The sequence below is a fragment of the Gavialis gangeticus genome, unplaced genomic scaffold (assembly GCF_001723915.1).
Source record: "Gavialis gangeticus isolate Ggan-Ray unplaced genomic scaffold, GavGan_comp1, whole genome shotgun sequence".
Taxonomy (NCBI): domain Eukaryota; kingdom Metazoa; phylum Chordata; order Crocodylia; family Gavialidae; genus Gavialis; species Gavialis gangeticus.
Window position 1 is genome coordinate 56,024,671 of NW_017729031.1, and position 17,672 is coordinate 56,042,342.

Consider the following 17,672-nt stretch of genomic DNA (forward strand, 5'->3'; position numbering starts at 1 on the left):
CAGCCTCCTGCCCCAGGGGCAGGAAGTCAGCTGGGGTCAAAGGATCCCAGCAAGATAAACATCAATTGACTCTTAAAGGAATCCAGAGTAGGTACTTGCAGTTTTGTCTGGCAAAGAACATTGGGGGTGTTTGGGATATGCTTAATCAGTAGGCCAGATTTGTTTACTGCAACTGAAGTACTTGGAGTTAATCTCCCTAGAGGCAGAGTTTTTCTGAGATATGAACTTTGACAGCTCCTTGGCACATGGTGTGTTCTTGAGTTTTTTGTCCTTCATTTATCATTTGAAGTTTTTGTTAGATACTGATTTTATTCATTGTTGCTCTTAAAACAGTTATTCTCAAATAAATACTGAAACATTAATGATTTATATAGTAAGCAGCAGCAGTAGATTCACACCATGCATATCATGCAAATGGATAGCAAAGTTACTGTATTTTTTAGTACTGTAGTTCCTTCCTTTCTGTAATCAGGCAGCTTTAACAGGTTTTTAACTAGACCTCTAACTTGACAGAGGTTTAATTACTATTCAGGATAGAATCTGTTTTCTTCTTCCAAATTTCATGTTGCAAATCAAGCTCATAGGACATGCGATCATTTTTATAGTCCTTTGAATCTACCAGCAGAAATTTGGAGATAGATGCATTTTCTTTTTTCCCCAGATTTCATCTAAGTGTATACTATGAAGTTACATAGAGCTTTCTGATGTATGAAAATTAATTTCAGAACTGTAGTACCAGTAACATACCTTAATTAAACCTTTTGTATTGCGTGCAGAATATTTTATTGCCTTTTAAGGTCTGATATAGTTCACTGCATTTTTTGCTTTTGCACAACTGAAAATGTTTTGTACTAAGTAATAGGAAATGATGCTATTTGTGTAACAAGTGTGATAGGTGAAACATGAATAGAAATTATTTTTACAGAATTAGGAAATGTCATCCTCCCTTCTGAAAAATAATGCTGAGCAAAGCCTGTGTCCAAATACTTATGGCATAAACTGAATATATAATGTGTATGGAACATGCAGTTTTACAACCTTGTGTGGAAAGGTCTTTTAGAGTCACTTATTTTCTTTACTGCACTTGACATATGATGTCCTCTTTATTCACAATATGAATTTGAGTTTTCAGATTAAAAAAAAAAGAATATGCAATGTTCTCTGTTTTCAATTGGTGTCAGAAATTTTATTTTGATGTGAACTTTTTCTTTTGCTTCTTTTTGTTCCAAACTTCCATTTTGCAATAAACATTTTGACAGTAATTTTTTATGCATCCATGTTCCTGTGTGAAATACCAATGTCCTTATTGCAGTCTGCCAAGTGTGCAAATGATGAACCAGAGTGTGGAGTCCTTTATTCTGATTTTCTCTTTGCTAGTTTTTAAAAAAGATTTAACATTACGTTACTTTATTTTTCTTCCCATAAAAATGGAAATCCTCTGGAAAGTTACTTTGCCTAGTCGTGAATGCAATTTTAAGCTTGTGCAGTAGACAGTTCAATAATATAAATATTCTATCAAGCTTATTAGGCAAACACAGGCACCACCATATTTGGAATTCAAGTGCAATAATTATATTGATTATTGCAAGCAATGTGGGCCCCCCCTTTCACATTGGACATCATGGTTTGCCAGATGCTGCCCCACCTATTCGCCAGGTGTGTGTTGCTTTCCTATATCAGTTTCCTATCCTACATATAACTGACACAAGACAGTTTTCCTGTATTTTTCTGACTTAGGTTGTGAAGACTGGCTCAACAGTGAAGTGTCAAATCTGTCTATCCCATCTGATGTTTAGCCCAGACATCAATGGGTCTCTCCATCTAAGGAGACCATTTTTGTCCCAGAAAATTCTAGCAAGAAGGGTAGCAGAGCAAATGTGAGGACATGCCAGTTGACCCAACCGGTTTGGTCAATGGGGTGTGCTCAGCAAGGTATTTCCTCTGAAAGCAGTTGTGCAGAGCCAATGGAGACTTGACTTTCCTCTCTGTATCTTGGAGTACATCTAAGGTTAAGGAACAGCAGGAATTCTAACTGAGGACGTAGGCCACAAGTGGAGGCCGGTCATGATTGCTTCAGCAACAGTCTTGTGCAGGAAGGCTTTTCACATATCTGGATGCAAGAAGTTGCTTTGGAAGGATGACAGGCAACCTGTCCTGTTTCCCCAGAGCTGGCCAAGCCATGGAAAGAAGTAGCATGATAGGTAAAGAATAACTTGCACATGTGGGCAGCATTCTGCTGTCATGCCCAGGCATATGTGGAGGATGTCTGGGGAGAAGAGTCTGTGGTTCTTAAGAGATTGGATAATTTGGGTTAAAAAGGCCTACAAAGCTTAGCTCACAATGGAAAGAGAAAGCAAAAGCCAAGGGCCACTGGGCAATCCTATTTGTTAAATATGAGTTAATACGGTATTTAAATAATTCAATAAACTTGTAGCCAGCTAATAATGATCAAAGTTTGGGAGGAATTGATATTTCAAATACACATAAAATAACTTTATCCATTAACAGGATACCAGTGAGTTGATGAGAAAGCTTAAGAGCCCATACTCTTGCTGGTTAGAAAACATCACTATCTTAGTGAAATCTTCTACTGTTTCATTTTTTTTAAACAATCCAGTCCTTCATTAACATATCCCTTCTCTCATGCATCGCTCATGATCCCCTCATACTTTCATAGCCCAAGCCATGGGATTTTGTTTATAACATAGGATGCTGTGCATGGACTATAGCACTTAGCTAAATTGGGAAGTACTTCCTTCAAACATTGAAATCCATAGTTCCTCAGAGGTATGACCTTGAAGGCCTAAGCACAAACTAAAATATAAGAAGGGAGCAAACAGCCTTATACATTTAATTAATAAGGAAGATTACCTGCAGTGGCCCGGTTCCCAGTCAGGTATGCTCTCTTCGGAACACCACTGAAACCTGCTCTGACAGATGATGCTGACAGAAGATCAAGACGCTCCTTTCAGTACTGAAGTTAAATTGTAGCAAAAATCCACAGTAGCACCAAACTCTTTCTAATAGTCAACAAAAGGGGGGAGTGGCTCATAGTGAGTCCTGCTGTGAAGGAACTGGGTGGGTGATATTCTAAGATTACTTTGTTTTTCACTTGGGAATGTTCTGAATAATTTTGGCTCCTGAAGGTGAAGGGATTAATCTGTCACTACCATTACATCACTGAAGCCAATCTGTATCAAATTAATAGATTTAATCTGGGAATATGATGTATATTAGACTCCGGGAACAGCTTTACCCAATCCATGATATAATGAACAAAGTCCTCCTTATGCCAGAAGATACATTGTCTTCGCAGAATAAAAAGTACCACATTAAATTAGCCACCAAAATAAAGTCAGGGAGGGTAAATAATCAGACAAGAACAATTTTGCTCTTTCTAATTCATGTCTCTCACAGTTGCTGCCTTCCTTTGATATATGCGCATGGACTGAAGAAGATGTGGTAAGCAGTTTTTTATTATTTCAATCAACATTGTATTGATGTAGCTATAAAGTAAAAATATTGCAAATCATTCTAAATGGCATCTAGATTGCAGTGACTTGACAACTCTGATAAGATTATAGCACTGCATATGTATAAAATTCCTGTTCCAAAGAGGTTTCAAAACAACTTGGGCCTGACAGATTAAGGATTTCATCAGCCTTGGTTAAATGGTCACATGTTGAAATGTCTGCAGAAACATTTAGCTTGAGAGGTTATCACCTTTGAATTTATGTTGACATAGGCATGAACCAGGCAATGCTGTAGTACCCTAAGAATGCATATCTAACCAGTGCCAAGAGAGGGGGATTTCAAACATTGCAGCCTCTTTGCTCATGCCATCAGGGAATTTGCTTTAAAGTAAGATTCTGAAAGGTAGGGAAAACCACTTTCATATACAGTAAAATATGAAATGCGATTGTTTTTAGCTACTGTGCCTACTTCATATCCTACTTCGAACACTTGTTTAATTTAAATGACAAGCAGGAAAGTTCAGATATTTCCCTCCAACATGTCTTTATTTCGCAGTATTCTTAATGTCCTTTTTATCACTCACTTGAAATACATACATAATATGGTAATTTACATCAGAGGGGTAGCCAACCTGCAGCATGAGCAGCCTCTGCATGTGGCACATGATGCATCAGGGAGGAGACAGATAGCACATCAGCCGAGAGGGCAAGAAGCACAAAGTAGAGCATCAGATTGGGATAGGAGTTGGCAGTCTTATAGGTGCAGGGCTAATTTGTGGCAAGGTTGGCCCTGGCTGATTTAAGTAAAGTTAACATAGAACTAACTAAAAAGGCAATGCAATTATAGTAATAGTCTTATCTGCTCATCACCATCTTCCATTACATGAGAGGTTGCTAAAACTTATATTAGGGTAACATCAATTTCCAAATGAATGTAAAAATGGAGAAAATGCCTGAAAAATACAAGGCAGATAAGGTTCTTTGGGTAGCTGTGATATCTTTTACTAGCCCAACTAAATAGTTGGAAAAATTGTTATTTGCAAGCTTTCAGGCACAAACACCCTTCTTCAGGCATAAAGAGAGTCTGTTGGTGTAAAGGAACAATTTTTCCAACTATTTAGTTGGGCTAATAAAAGGTATCACATCTACCCAAAGAACCTTGTCTGTCTATGTCCTTAGATGGCTACAACCAACAACCCTGAAAAAGATAAGAACATTTAAGTAAGAAAAATAATAACCCAGCAACTTGCCCCAGGAAGTTAATATGAAAGAGATGTTTGCTTTCCTTGTTCCACAGCTGAAAAGACCTGTATATTTTGTGTTAAAATTAAATTATTCAGATTAAATTTTGAAGTGTTTTGAATTGCTACAAAATGCAAAGTTTTAATTATGTAACCTTCCAATCTGTTCCTTTTTTTCACAGTATTTTTGGGTTCACCAGCTTGTTAGAAAAGGTAAAATCTATTCATACGTATACTGCACTCATATTTGGCTCAAACCATTAATTTTGTTCCTGCTAAATAGCAGTATGGATTTCTGAATTACCTTTCATATCATCAGGTGATACTTCTGGCGACATGAGCATTTATGCCAACTTTTTTAAGAAACATCATATTACTGGGAAACGATTGCTTCTTCTAGAAGAAGATGATTTAAAGGATATGGGAATTGTTTCTAAAGGACACATCATTCACTTAAAGGTATCTTAATGGCATGTCTTGATTACTGCAATTGTATGTAGTGTAAAAGTTGACAGGAATTATCACTTTTATCCAGTAAAAAAACAAAACAAAACCAAAAAGCCCCTAAAACTATTTGAATTCAAGAACTCACAGAATTTATCCCCAATAAGCAAATCTGAATATTTTCTGATCTGACAAAAATTTCTATCATCTTTTTTTCCATTCTGTCTCTAAAAAGAGAAAGACATCACAATCCTCTTCTTCGTGACATGGTTTTGTATAGAGCATGAATTGGACTAATAGATCTCAACTGAAACCTTTGTAAATATTAAGACATCGTGCCCTCACAAGATTTCAAGTTTGATCAAAGTATTTTGAACAAGTACCAAAAGTTGGTTGAACTGAAATCTCTTGACTTCTTCCTGAGCTTTAGTTATTATCCATACAAATCTCTGCCTGCCCCCCCTAAGCAATTTTAAAGTTAGGGCACAAAGGGATGAATGCGCAAGGCAGTGTAATTTATGTTTTCTTGTACATAATGTAAATTACAGCAGGATCAGGAAAGCACAGACATGAAGCTATCCCAGAGTGACTACAAACAGTAGTATGTTGTTTCTGTGCGTCTCTGCGATGGACATGGAAATACAAAATGGTGAAGGTTATACCACTAGAGTTTTATCCTTAATTCTTTCAGGAGTAATTCTACTCCAAATTGGTTGAAATTACCCTGATTTAGGGATTTGCATCATCTTTCTGCTACCTTTTTGCACCAGTGTAATGCCAATTACACTGATGTAAATGTTCCATCTGTCTATGCCTCTAAATGATTGGCAGAGTAGGGCTGCTTTGCTGTTTGAGCTTTATTTCATCTACAAAAGATTACGCTGTTCTAATTGTTTAATAGTTATGCTGAATCCAGCAAAATCGTGGGCTGGAAAATATTAGTTGTGGAGCAGTGGTGGTAATAATACTTATTGTCACAGAAGAGGGTGTAGATACCTGTGGTTCTACTCTGAAAAATGGCTCTTTAAAAATGGCATTGTGGGGTTCCATTGTGTTTCAATGATTTTGTATCAAGTGTGCTCAATTTACTAGAAAAAGGACACTTTTTTTTCTAACTGCCAACCCTGTAAATTTAACCTGAGCTCCAAGAGTCAAGCTGGGTTATTTTCTGTCTTGCGCATCACCACAACAAAAAGGGTTCCACAGTCCTATTGTTTCCATTTCGTACCATTAATGGCATGTGCAACCCCCATTGCCTTCGGTGAAACTTATTGAAACTTAGTAAATAAATTGCTGATGCACAAAATGAAAAAGACAGTGCAGCTCACTGATGGTTACCTGAGTTGCCTGACCTGAGTGAGCAGGAGTGAAAACAGGAAAAGAGCTTTTTTGGGAATTAAATTAAGCAGATCTGATTCTGAATACTCACAGCAGATAGATCTGCCAAGTAGTATTGGGAAGTTTCACAGCCATTTATTGAAAGAGGTCTATATTTTAAGGTGTTCTGCAAAGAATTTTATGCATCACAATTAACTTATGCATGCACACACTACACTCCATGTTCAGACCTATGTTGATGCTATTAGATGGTAAATAACTTGTCTGATTTTGCTTGTTTTTTACAGACTGCTATTGAGAAGTTAACTCACGATTACCTAAACATGTTTCACTTTCCACCGTTAACTAAGGCAAGCATTTCTTTATTTAAAATGTGGTTCCTGTCTTGACACAAATATTTACTCCTTCCTGTGATGAAGTGGTGCTAGCAGGAGTTATAGTTACTGCAGAGCACACACCCATGTGTGCCACTGTCTGTAACAGAGTCTTACAGTCAGACTAGCAATATATATACTTGCATCAGAACGAAGTGCCAAGTTTTCTTACATATAACATGCATCTTTTTGCCAAAAATGAGCCCCTCATAATAAGGGTGCACGCATTAAGCCGGGAAGCTGATTGTCTGCCTGGGATACAAGCACTCTGCTTCACAGTGGGTATTCCTGCTTCACAGGGGCTATTTAAGGCAGCTGAGGGAGTCAGTTGACCTAATGGCTCATTGTTCTTCACTTCAGAGGTGTTAACAATCAGCTCTACTTTTTGATGATTTTGATGTTCCACAAATCAAGCTAACCTTTCTTGGAGCAATACTGCTGTTTGTTAGCAGTTCCTGGTCTGTCTTCTTGCTTCAGAGCCCTGGAGACTCTTTAGGTCTTTTCAGAATCATAAATCCACTCATGGAGAGCAATCTTCAGCAGTAGTTAGGGTTTTTGCTTTTAGTTAAGCAGGAAATGGAGAGCGAGTCAGCTGAAGATTAGGTTATGTCTATGGAACTAACTCTGGGGGAAGGGAAAAATTTTCATTCTGCCTTTCAAAAACAGCATGTGTTATTTTCTACAGTGTGGTATATGTGAGAAAACCTGGTAAAATGACAGTAAGACTCTTGATGAATTTCAAAAAAATTATGATGGAAAAGATGTTTATTTACTACAGGTGGTAACATTGAGATAATATGAGAGGGCTGGATGGTGCCTCTTGTGTGTCAGTGGGGATACTTGTATAAGTAACTGCTTACCTTTAAGCAAAAGGCAGCCTTGATCCAGCCCATAATGTACCCATCTTTCCTGATTCTATTATAGTAAATAAGGAAATACTATACTTGGTGCCCCCATACTTTTGTTCTGTTATAAACCACCTGAAAACAGTTTATGAAACAGGTGCTTTACATGGTGTGTTAGGCACTTAATACCTCCCAGGAATTGGCCCTGACAGAAGCTACTACTGTAGATAATGTCACAGAATCTAAGGTGTGAGATTTGGTACATGTTTTAATGGGTTGCATCACTGAGGGCAGAAGTGTATTTTACTGTATGCACCCAAGTGTCAGTTTTCCAGCCATGTAAATGACACTTTTGGCACTTACACACCAGTTGTGATTCTATTACCTATGCAGGGTGGACACATAAGTGTCTATGTGGCTACTGACAATGTTCAGTAAGCTACATATTGGCCAGGCAAGTATGTGCTCCTTTTGAAACTGAGCCATTGCACCTTGCTTCTAATAGGTATTAGATAGGGATGGAGAGCTGTAGGGAATGGTCTGTCCTCTTGAGAGCAGGAGTCTATGCTAACACACGGGGCCTACTCTCAAAATAGCATCCTTCTCTCTACCTTGGCTACTCTCAGAATAGCCACATACTCTCTACCATGTTCTCTTTCCCCACACGGTCCAAGTGATTGAATCACAAACTGTGCTTCAGTGCCAAAAATGACACGTGTAGAGCTGAAATGCTTCCCTTCAGTGAAGTAGAATAAAGTGAAATAGAATTTGGCCCTGTGAGAGGATATTCCCATTAACAGGTTTATGACATAGAAGGGTTAGACTCTTAACTCTCAGACTTAGCTCTGCTTCTGTCTGAGAATGATTCAAGGTAGAAACTTCTTCTTACACTGCACTTCTGTGGTAGGATTCTGCAAGCGGAAGTGAAGAAAACGTGGAGAAAACAGTGAACCTTGAACTTGTTTTTGGCTATCACTTGAAACCAGGAAATGGTCCACAGGTAAATGAATGTTGTGACAATTGTATTTCTTGATTTTGGGGTGGTTGTTTTATTTGTTGTCCAAAGGGTCCAGTATCCATTACAATATTTTACTTCAGCAATGTGAATCCTGCTGCTCAGGAAATTACTGAAAAAATTTCAAATTAGCAGACAAATGTTGAATAAACATTGACAGGCTTGGTTTAAGAAAATGATACAAGAAAAATAGCAGTATAGAAAGCTTTGCATGAAATTAAGTGATTTCCTCATAAACATTTTCTCTACTCTCACTTTTGTAAGGTTTATAATAGTGACTATGAAAAATCAGTGGGCTTTTTGAGAAAGAAATAAACTGGGTTCCAGATGAAAGCAGATAGTGTTTTGCCACTAGATGAAGTTTTGAAAATAAATGGCCTGCTAGTTTCTTGGCCAGTGAAGATGGAACATATCACAATGGTGACTATATTATCATATTTACCTTAATCCAAGAAAACTTTGACTGTAAGATGACCCCCCCCCTTTTCTATACAAAGAAAATGTATAACTTTGCTATAATTTTCCATATAGAGAATCTTATTACTGGAATTGTTCAGGAAAGCAGTGGCAGGGGGCAGGCAGTGTAGCGGAAAAGAGGCAGGGGACCCCAGCATATTGTTTCCACCTGCACCTTGCCCCTTGCTGTCTGTCCCTCCCTGACATTTGTCCCATCCCTTGGTCCCTGCACCCCCCACACCACTTGCTCTTCCTGCCTGCTTCCTGCCCCTTGCCCTGCCTTTTACTGTCAGTCAGCTTTGGCCCAAGGCACAGAGTACATGGTGGTTCTGGCCCCCACCTGGTCAAGCAGTAATGACAGCAGCAATAGCATCCCCAGCCCTGGGCCCCAGACTGGGTCAGAGCGGGAGCCAGAGTCAGGGTTGCAGCTGCCACTATTGCCACTGTTACTGCCTGGCCAGTTCCAGCCACCATGTGCTCTGTGCCTTGGGCCAGAGCGGGGCCAAAGCCGGAGCTGGAGATATGAGTGAAGGTAAACAGTTGGGCGGGGGGGTAGAGAGGGAGGCAAGGATGTATTGTACTTGAATTCAAGATGAGAGGCTTTTTTTCCCCATATGTTGAATATGAGGGTGGGAAACAGTGTCATTAAAGTAAATCCACAAGGAGTGGAGAATGTCAGTCCCAGACAACAAGCCATGATGGGAATTGTAAAAGGAAGAACTGGGCATGCCACATTCTTGCTACTCACCCATTTGCATTATGTTTAGTGTTTCAAAGATACCTAGTTACATTCTGTGTAACTTCTATTCTTGCACTATTAACTTTGGCCCAGTCAAACCTATCCATCATGTAATTTTTCCCAAGATGTAGGTTGACCCAAAGCTTTTCTAATTCTTCACCTAGCTTGCCAGGGCTGAAGAATAAAATCTTTCTAAAACTAGCCAGCTTTGTGGAAAGGGTGAATGAATGAAGCATGCCTTAGCTTGTGACAGAAATATCATTTTTTTTCTTCTACTTCTGGGATGCCCAGCTTATTTGGCGCAGTGGGCCACATCTGGGCTACAGAGATAAATGGTCCACCTCCAATGGCAGAATGGTGTCTTGTCAGGCCAGCTTCTAGAGCTAGTTCATTGGCACAGCTCCAAAACCTAGGGGGTTCTGCTTCCTCTCACCACCTTACTTTCCTCTGATGTTGATTTGAGTTACCAACAGCAACTGAAGACCCTGATTTCAGTGGTGGGCAAGACAGTGGAGTGGTGAGCAACAGCATCCTTCACCTCCAGGTTCTGGAGCCATGCCAACAAGCCCTACTGGTTACAGTTTAACCCCTTGTGGGCTGCCACTTGGGCAGCCCTGTTCTAAATCATACATACACCCTTTTTATGCTATTTGGCTGTGGTGTGCCAAAGTGGATGTTCATGTAGACTCTGGTACAAAATGTTGCCTGTATTCAGAGACGTGGACTTAATGAACTGAGAGGTCCCTTCTGTTCCTACATTCCTATGACCTTCACCTCCTGATACCTGACTGCTTTGCTTTTGAGGTTTATAGTGTTTAGATGTCTCTTGATTTCACTACTTGATACTGCATTCAATCTGCAGAAAGGAATAAGTAGGCTTAACCTTGGTAGGGATTTGGAGTAGTATTTAAATTGTTTTACCTAGTTCCAAAACTCCTTGGGTTGCTTCCTGGAGATTTCTGTCTTTAGTTTTACATTTTCTTTTCAGTTCCTTTTTTCAGATGTAGACTGCTACAATATTATGTGCATTATTTTTTATTTCTTAGACTTCTCAGGCAAACATGCTTAACTTCTGGTGCTTAAAGCACATATTATCCCCTTCCTTGTGCATTTGTACAAAGGAGAAAGAGGTCTTAAGGCACCAGCTTATTCCCTTGTGTTAGATACGTGGATAATGGGAAAATGAGCAACTTCCACAGAACTCATGTTTATTCCAGTAGCTGCAGGACAAGGAGAGGGCAAATATGCAAATGGCGAGAAGTACAGCAGACCAGTTACTTCGCAGTTTGGCATGGGCAGCAGTCTAGCCACAGCCCAGTGCATCCTGCAAAACCTACCCAAGACACAAGGTAAATTAGCTTACACTGTCATTAGCTGACATTCCATTTTACCATGACTATATTGCTACTACTACCCAAGCCTGCTGGTTTAGGTTCTGCTATATGGTAGACAATACCTTCAGTGGATAAAGTACATTTTGACTTCTGAGGTCTGTGCCATAGTAAGAGTTCCTTCCCTGAGATGCCTCCTTTGTTGTCATGCATACAGACTTCTGAGAACATATAAACCCTAATCCCTAAGCACTGGAACACATAAGACATTAAGTCAATATGGGCTGTTAAGACTTTCTTCAGAATTCTATCTAGTTTGGAAAATGGTTTAACCAAATCAATTTAAACCTCATTGGAGCTGTTGTGTAGATTAAGCTTATAGGTATTGCAAGAGGCTTTTCCTTTCAGATATGAGAAAAGACATTTTATAGAACCACACTAAAAATGTGTTGCCAGACTATCTAGATCAGTGGGGGCCAATCTTTTTTGGCAGGTGTACCACAAATTAAGGCCCATCCCCTCCTGAGTGTCACTGTAATTGCTTTCTCCTGTCCCTGCTCTGTGTTCCCTACCTAATATGCTGCTCTGCTTTCTACTCCCTACCCTATCTGCAACTCTGCTGTTCCCTGTTTTGTCCGCTGCTGTACTGCCTGCTCCTTTCCCAGTCTGCCACATGCCACACACACAGGGTGCCTGTGCCACTTGTCCTGGAGGACAAGTGGCACAGGCACTACCCCGATCTAGAAAATCTCATTCATAACCTGGCTCTGTAAGCAGCTCCTGGCCTTGCTATTAAAGAAAACCATGCTGGATCTCCTTAAACCTAGTTGCAGATATTACAGGTCTGATCTTGAAATCATACTGGGTGAATCTACAAGAGACACTAGCTGTGCACTAGCACAGTAATGTGTAGGGCAAAACCCATGCTAATACACTACTGCTCAGCTAACATCACTAAAAAGCCATTTGCTGGCACTATTGCGCAGTCGCACCAGTTACTGCATTTTGATGTAGTACTTGGTTATCCAAGTACTAAACTTATGCACAGTAATTTTAGTGCATTTATGAGCATGTAGATGAACCACTGTGGTCTAGATTTGGATGTCCTGCTTGTTTTAAAGACCAAAGTGTGCATGTGTGTGTAAGTATGTGTAAAACCCGATAAGCAAAAAGAGTTAGGGTCATTTTGGCACAGGCCTACAGTGTGACTTAGTGGCCCAACTGGTTTTAAAACTAAAAGACTTGATCACCCCAAAGGAATCCTTTGTCTGAAATACACTAACCAACATGCATAACGAGTTGGTAGGTGGTTAAGTGCTATCCCCATTTTAGAGATGGAGAAACAGGCAAAGAATGTCAGAATTAATATTACAATTCAGGAACTTCTGGCTCCCAGTTCTGTTTGTAGTCTGCTAGACCAACACATATAAGGATGACTTTATGAGCCTCTCTAATAAGCAGAGATCAGCACAGCAGAAAACTAAGGGCTTTGAGAGTGCCTGTTCTTTTTAATAAATACTCTGATTAGGATAGTTCTTCACAGTACCTTCTGAACGTTCAGTCTTGCAGTACTTCTTAGTGAAACTTTTGATTTTCCAAGGAATGTCACCACAAAACATGCCTCAAATGTCTGTTTTCTTACATTATAATGGCATAGAGTGGTGTTGTCCATACGTTTGAGGTCTCAGTCTTAGTTGTGCTTCTTGGCTTGAACTCATCACTACACTTAGGCTCCCACTTTGCCTTATTTCTGGGATTCAATGCCCATGGAGCAGGAGTGAGTGGGTGGAGGCAGTATAGACATACCTTTCATTCTGTTTTTTCTTGCCCTTTTTTAGCTGAATTTGTTTCTAGGCAGGCAGTGGAAGCAAAATTGACTTTTGTTTTCATAATGCATCAGGAATGAGTGTAAAGATAAGCCTGTTTGTGGATTACCTTTTCAATGATTGCAGTTCAAATTGGGAGGTCATTCCATTTCCTATTTTAATATGAATATATAATTTGCAATGAGCAGAAGGTAAACACATTGAGTAATTAAATTCTAACATCCCAAAGCAAAAGATGTCATGTTATGATTGGAGATGACTCAGGAGTCTACAGAGTGACTTTTTAATTAGCCTTTTTATCCCAATTTTCCCATTAAAAGATCCCAAGTGGGAAAAAGGATTTGAGTTGTATTACAGTTGTAGAGATGAAAGAACACAAAAACTAAAATTTAGGGTTTACCATTTGCCTTTGTACTTTGGTCATGTGTGCTTTTTTTGTATATGAAAGACCAAACTTTCACCATACCTTGAACTTCTTTTTTTTCCTGGAAGTTGGTAAGCTGGTTAACCATTTTACCCAATTCTTGCTTTGGTGGCTTTCTATATAATTGTCAAAATATCCCTCCATTACAGAGAGTTGGAAGAATCAGTTTCTCCAGCCTTTCTTGGTTGTGTTCTGTGAGCCAAATTCTGTCCTTGGATACACTAATCATGGAATAATTTGGGGCATGTGTGACTAGTGCCACCTTACTCAGGGGGAGTATGTGCCCCCCCCCGACCAAGTGGCCGTGGCGCTCCCAGAAGTGGCCACAGCGCTTCATCTGGTGCTCCCACTCCCTGGCTGGCAGTCACGGGGTGGGGTACCAGCACTGCCGCCTGCCCCCCCACCCATTAACTAAGTGGGGAGCATGGCCTGTCAGGGGGTGCATGTGCATCCCCATGTACCCCTTATATGTTGTCACTGATTTTGGGGGGAAAATGCTATGCAGAATTTATTTTTTCTGCTTTCCCTTTTCTCCTCCTATGGGAGTTGTGTGTAATAATTATCTTCTCAGATGTCTCCAGGATTGTAATTGCCACAGTAGGGAATTTGTATACATTTACAGGTATATTCCATTGAATACCATTTCTATAACATTGGAAATTACATCAGTAAAGCATTTTAATCAATTTCAGGAATCATAAAACTGCTGTAGAAGAAACTATTGGACCATCTGATTACTCTTGCTCCCTCCACTCCCCCAAAAATATTGTGGACCTTAGTAAAGATTCAAAAAAAACTTGATGGTCTAGACACAAATCTGTTACTGTTTGCTCACATGAAAGACCTGTCTTTTGGTGAAAATGGCTTACTTTTATATTAATATTTATTTATATGATGTCAAAGTAAATGTAGTGGAACTATTCCAAAGAAGCATTGTGCCAAGTTCTCCCTAATGCAATAAGTCTAGAAGTTCAGACAGAAATGTTAACACCAATTGAAGTTGCTATTTGGGATCAGATTATAATCATTCCAAAAAGCATAGAGTTATGTTTTATATCTAAAACTAAAAAGTTCCTCCTTTTCATTTTTTCTCTTGTACCGCAAAAACACTTTATGCAAGCATGTTAACAACCACCATCTTACAGCTCTTTCTTGTGGTATGTTATACCCCTTTAAATATACTTCCGCACTTTTTCTCTCTTGCTTGTAACTTTTTTTGTCTAATATTTTTTAATTTAGTCACAAAAAATCTCTTAGTAGTTTTTAGAATTTAATAAATAGACTGATAGAAGGGAATATATTTTTGCAGATTGTGTAACATCAAAAAAATGGCCCATGCAATGAAATACAACTTAATAAAGGTGGTTTATTTACTTGAGCAATCTGATATATCAGTAATAGTGTACTTGTTCACTGAAACTTGGTAGAGGTATTTTGAAGTTACCATGTTTTACTTCAAGAAGGGAACTCCTGGATGTTATTTTAGTCTTATGTAAGTTTAAAAATAAAAAAAACTCTCTTAATCCAAATAGTGTTACTTTTGATGTAGTCTCAGGGTATGCAACATCAGAATCAGGTCTGTCCTCTTAAAAAGCTGTGCATATATGAAGCTGTACCTAGATTCCCTTGCGAAATGTGCATTTTTACTGAACTGTGAAGAGGCATACAATGATGCATAGACTCACCCTGTTCACTTGACTCTCAATAGAACTTTTTTCATTATATATCTATATTTTTATAGATACCTCCTATGAAATTGCCCTCTTCCACTCCCTGCTGTCACAGACTAACAAAACCCCATTATTCGTTGTATCTGGAGCTATAACCAGTATCTGTTGCCTTGACCTCACTGCTCCAGAACAAAGCCTAGGGGCATTTTGGATCCTAAGGCATTGATTGGTCCAGCCTACCCTATGCCTCCTAACGTGTGTTTCTCTCTTGGGCTGATAGGGGGAATCTGAGCAGCTGCATCACCTAGAATTTATCCGTACCCTGCCCTACTGCAACCCAAATACTGAGTGAAAATAAAGCTGAAAGCTTGGCATAGGCCATACTCTCTGGCCATACCCTTTTAGAGTAAGGAAGGCATATTTGACTTGCTGCTTGACCCATGTTTGGAGCCAAAGTATCACTAGTGTTACCTGAGAGCTGTCTACAAAAAATGCCGGGCATTGTTTAGTCATGTATGAAGGGATATACAGTGACTAGAAAGGGGAATGGTATCTTTTAAGTTTCTACCTTTAAAATATCACATTCACAAATAGGTGAACTAGCAATTTATTTTATAATGATAATCAGGATCTTAAAAATCTTTATTTGCTTGTAACCACATAGTGTAGAGAGACCTTTGTAAATATGGCAGCAAACCTCAGAACCATTTTTATTGCAGAACTCTGTCTGTCTCAGCTGCTGAAACCTGCTGTTTTAAGGGCATTAGAGCCGAACATCTAGTGACAGCACCTGGGTTATTTATCATTATGTATAACCCTGCTACACTATATTTTATCATGCTGGATTTTAAAAAAAGATAATGTCAAAGGAAAGAGATTTGTATTAATGATAGATTGGAGATTTAGGTACTTCAAGTTCCCAGCCTTGCACTCCTTACTCGAGCAAAATTCCAAATAATCAGGGACTTTTCTGTGAGTGAGAGGTCTTCAAAGTACCCAGATAGTTGATCAGTTATATAAATATATTTCTCCTCTGCTTTGTTTTGTTATGTTTTTAAGATTACCTCTCCCTAAAGCCCTTTTTTCATACACAAATGAAACAAAAAAATGCAATGAAGCAACCTTCCCTTGTACCGGTGTCTAGTTGGCAACAATCTGCCCTGACCTGAGACACAAGGCATTGTTAAGGGTATAACACATTTACATATTTTGCAATAAAACATCAGTTATTTGCATTACTGTGTCAAGTTTTATTTGATTCTTTCACCTAAAAATGACTCATTTTCCTTTCTTGTATTTTAAAAACCAACTACTCTAAGCTTGTTTGAGAATAATCAAAAATTGCCCATTTAGCTAGAAGTCATTTTCTTTTCAAAAGGCAAATGTTATTTAATCTTTCAGCTGTTCATTGTGCCATCATAAATACTTTCTTTTCAGCACAGTTGTGGGGACTGAAATGAGCCCACTAATTGCCTCCCATTTCGACTGACATGTGGTGGTTTAGTGGAAAGAGAACACAGCAGGGAGAAGGAAATAGGAGGCTGAGAAAATGAGAGCTAATTATTTTCACTGCCTCATGTCAGGCTCTGTGTCAGCCTTGTTTTTACAAACTGGAAGGTTTAGCACTAAATAAAACAAACTGGCGTCATGTTTTTATATACTGGCAGTGTCATGGAAGCAGCTGCACATCTCAAAGACAATATAATGCCTGCATTCGCATGGACACCATCTGACAGCCACTGTGAGCCACTACTAATGAGGATATCACAGTGGTGCCAAGTGAAAGGTGCTGAATTATGTATGATTCTTCATCAGTGCAGCAATAGTCCTGTACATCATTATGAGACATTGTTTTGCTGAAGAGATTAAAACATTCTTAGTTCCAGACCCTGCAACCTATACACGCTACAAGAGGTTATTAATGGAATTTTTAGGGAGAGTTTCTTGTGGATTTCTTTTTGGTTAAAAATATCTCATGGGACAAAGCGGTGGTGGGTCATGACACTATATATATAAAGAAGAGAAGCAAATTAACCATAATTGTGTTATCTTCCTTTAAATCCAGCATAATAAAATATAGTGTAGCAGGGTTATACATAATGATAAATAACCCAAGTGCTATTACTAGATGTTCAACTCTCATGACTTTAAAACAGCAGGTTTCAGCAGCTGAGATAGATAATAGCTAAGAATGTAAAGGAGCTACTGGGGGCCTAGATCATCAACATGCTACTACTTTTAATACCAGCATGACCAGCATTTTTTCCCTATTTGTTTCATCTTGCATTACATCTGACGTTTTTCAATATCCAGTTGCCTGCTAGGATGCTGGTTCCATTTTTCCTTGAATCTTAAAAAATAAATAAATAAAAAAGTTTATTGCAACCATTTATTTAAAAGTGAAGCCTAAATTCAGGCCTCCTTGAAGAATGAGATCACTCCCCAGAGAGTGTTTTAACTTGTTATTTTGTGAGGTGTGTTTTGTTACTTAAAGCA

The 17,672-nt window shown here is 38.9% G+C and overlaps 1 protein-coding gene across 2 annotated transcripts in view; it reads left to right on the forward strand.

Annotated features, from left to right (window-relative positions):
- Positions 1-17,672, forward strand: part of MAP3K20 (mitogen-activated protein kinase kinase kinase 20) — a 153,026-nt gene that overhangs the window by 113,628 nt on the left and 21,726 nt on the right. For both annotated transcript variants that reach the window (XM_019522936.1, XM_019522935.1), the window contains exons 12-16: positions 3,418-3,462; positions 4,897-4,927; positions 5,034-5,173; positions 6,784-6,846; positions 8,623-8,715. In XM_019522936.1, coding sequence (XP_019378481.1) covers positions 3,418-3,462; positions 4,897-4,927; positions 5,034-5,173; positions 6,784-6,846; positions 8,623-8,715 — 372 coding nt within the window. The remainder of the gene's footprint in view (positions 1-3,417; positions 3,463-4,896; positions 4,928-5,033; positions 5,174-6,783; positions 6,847-8,622; positions 8,716-17,672) is intronic.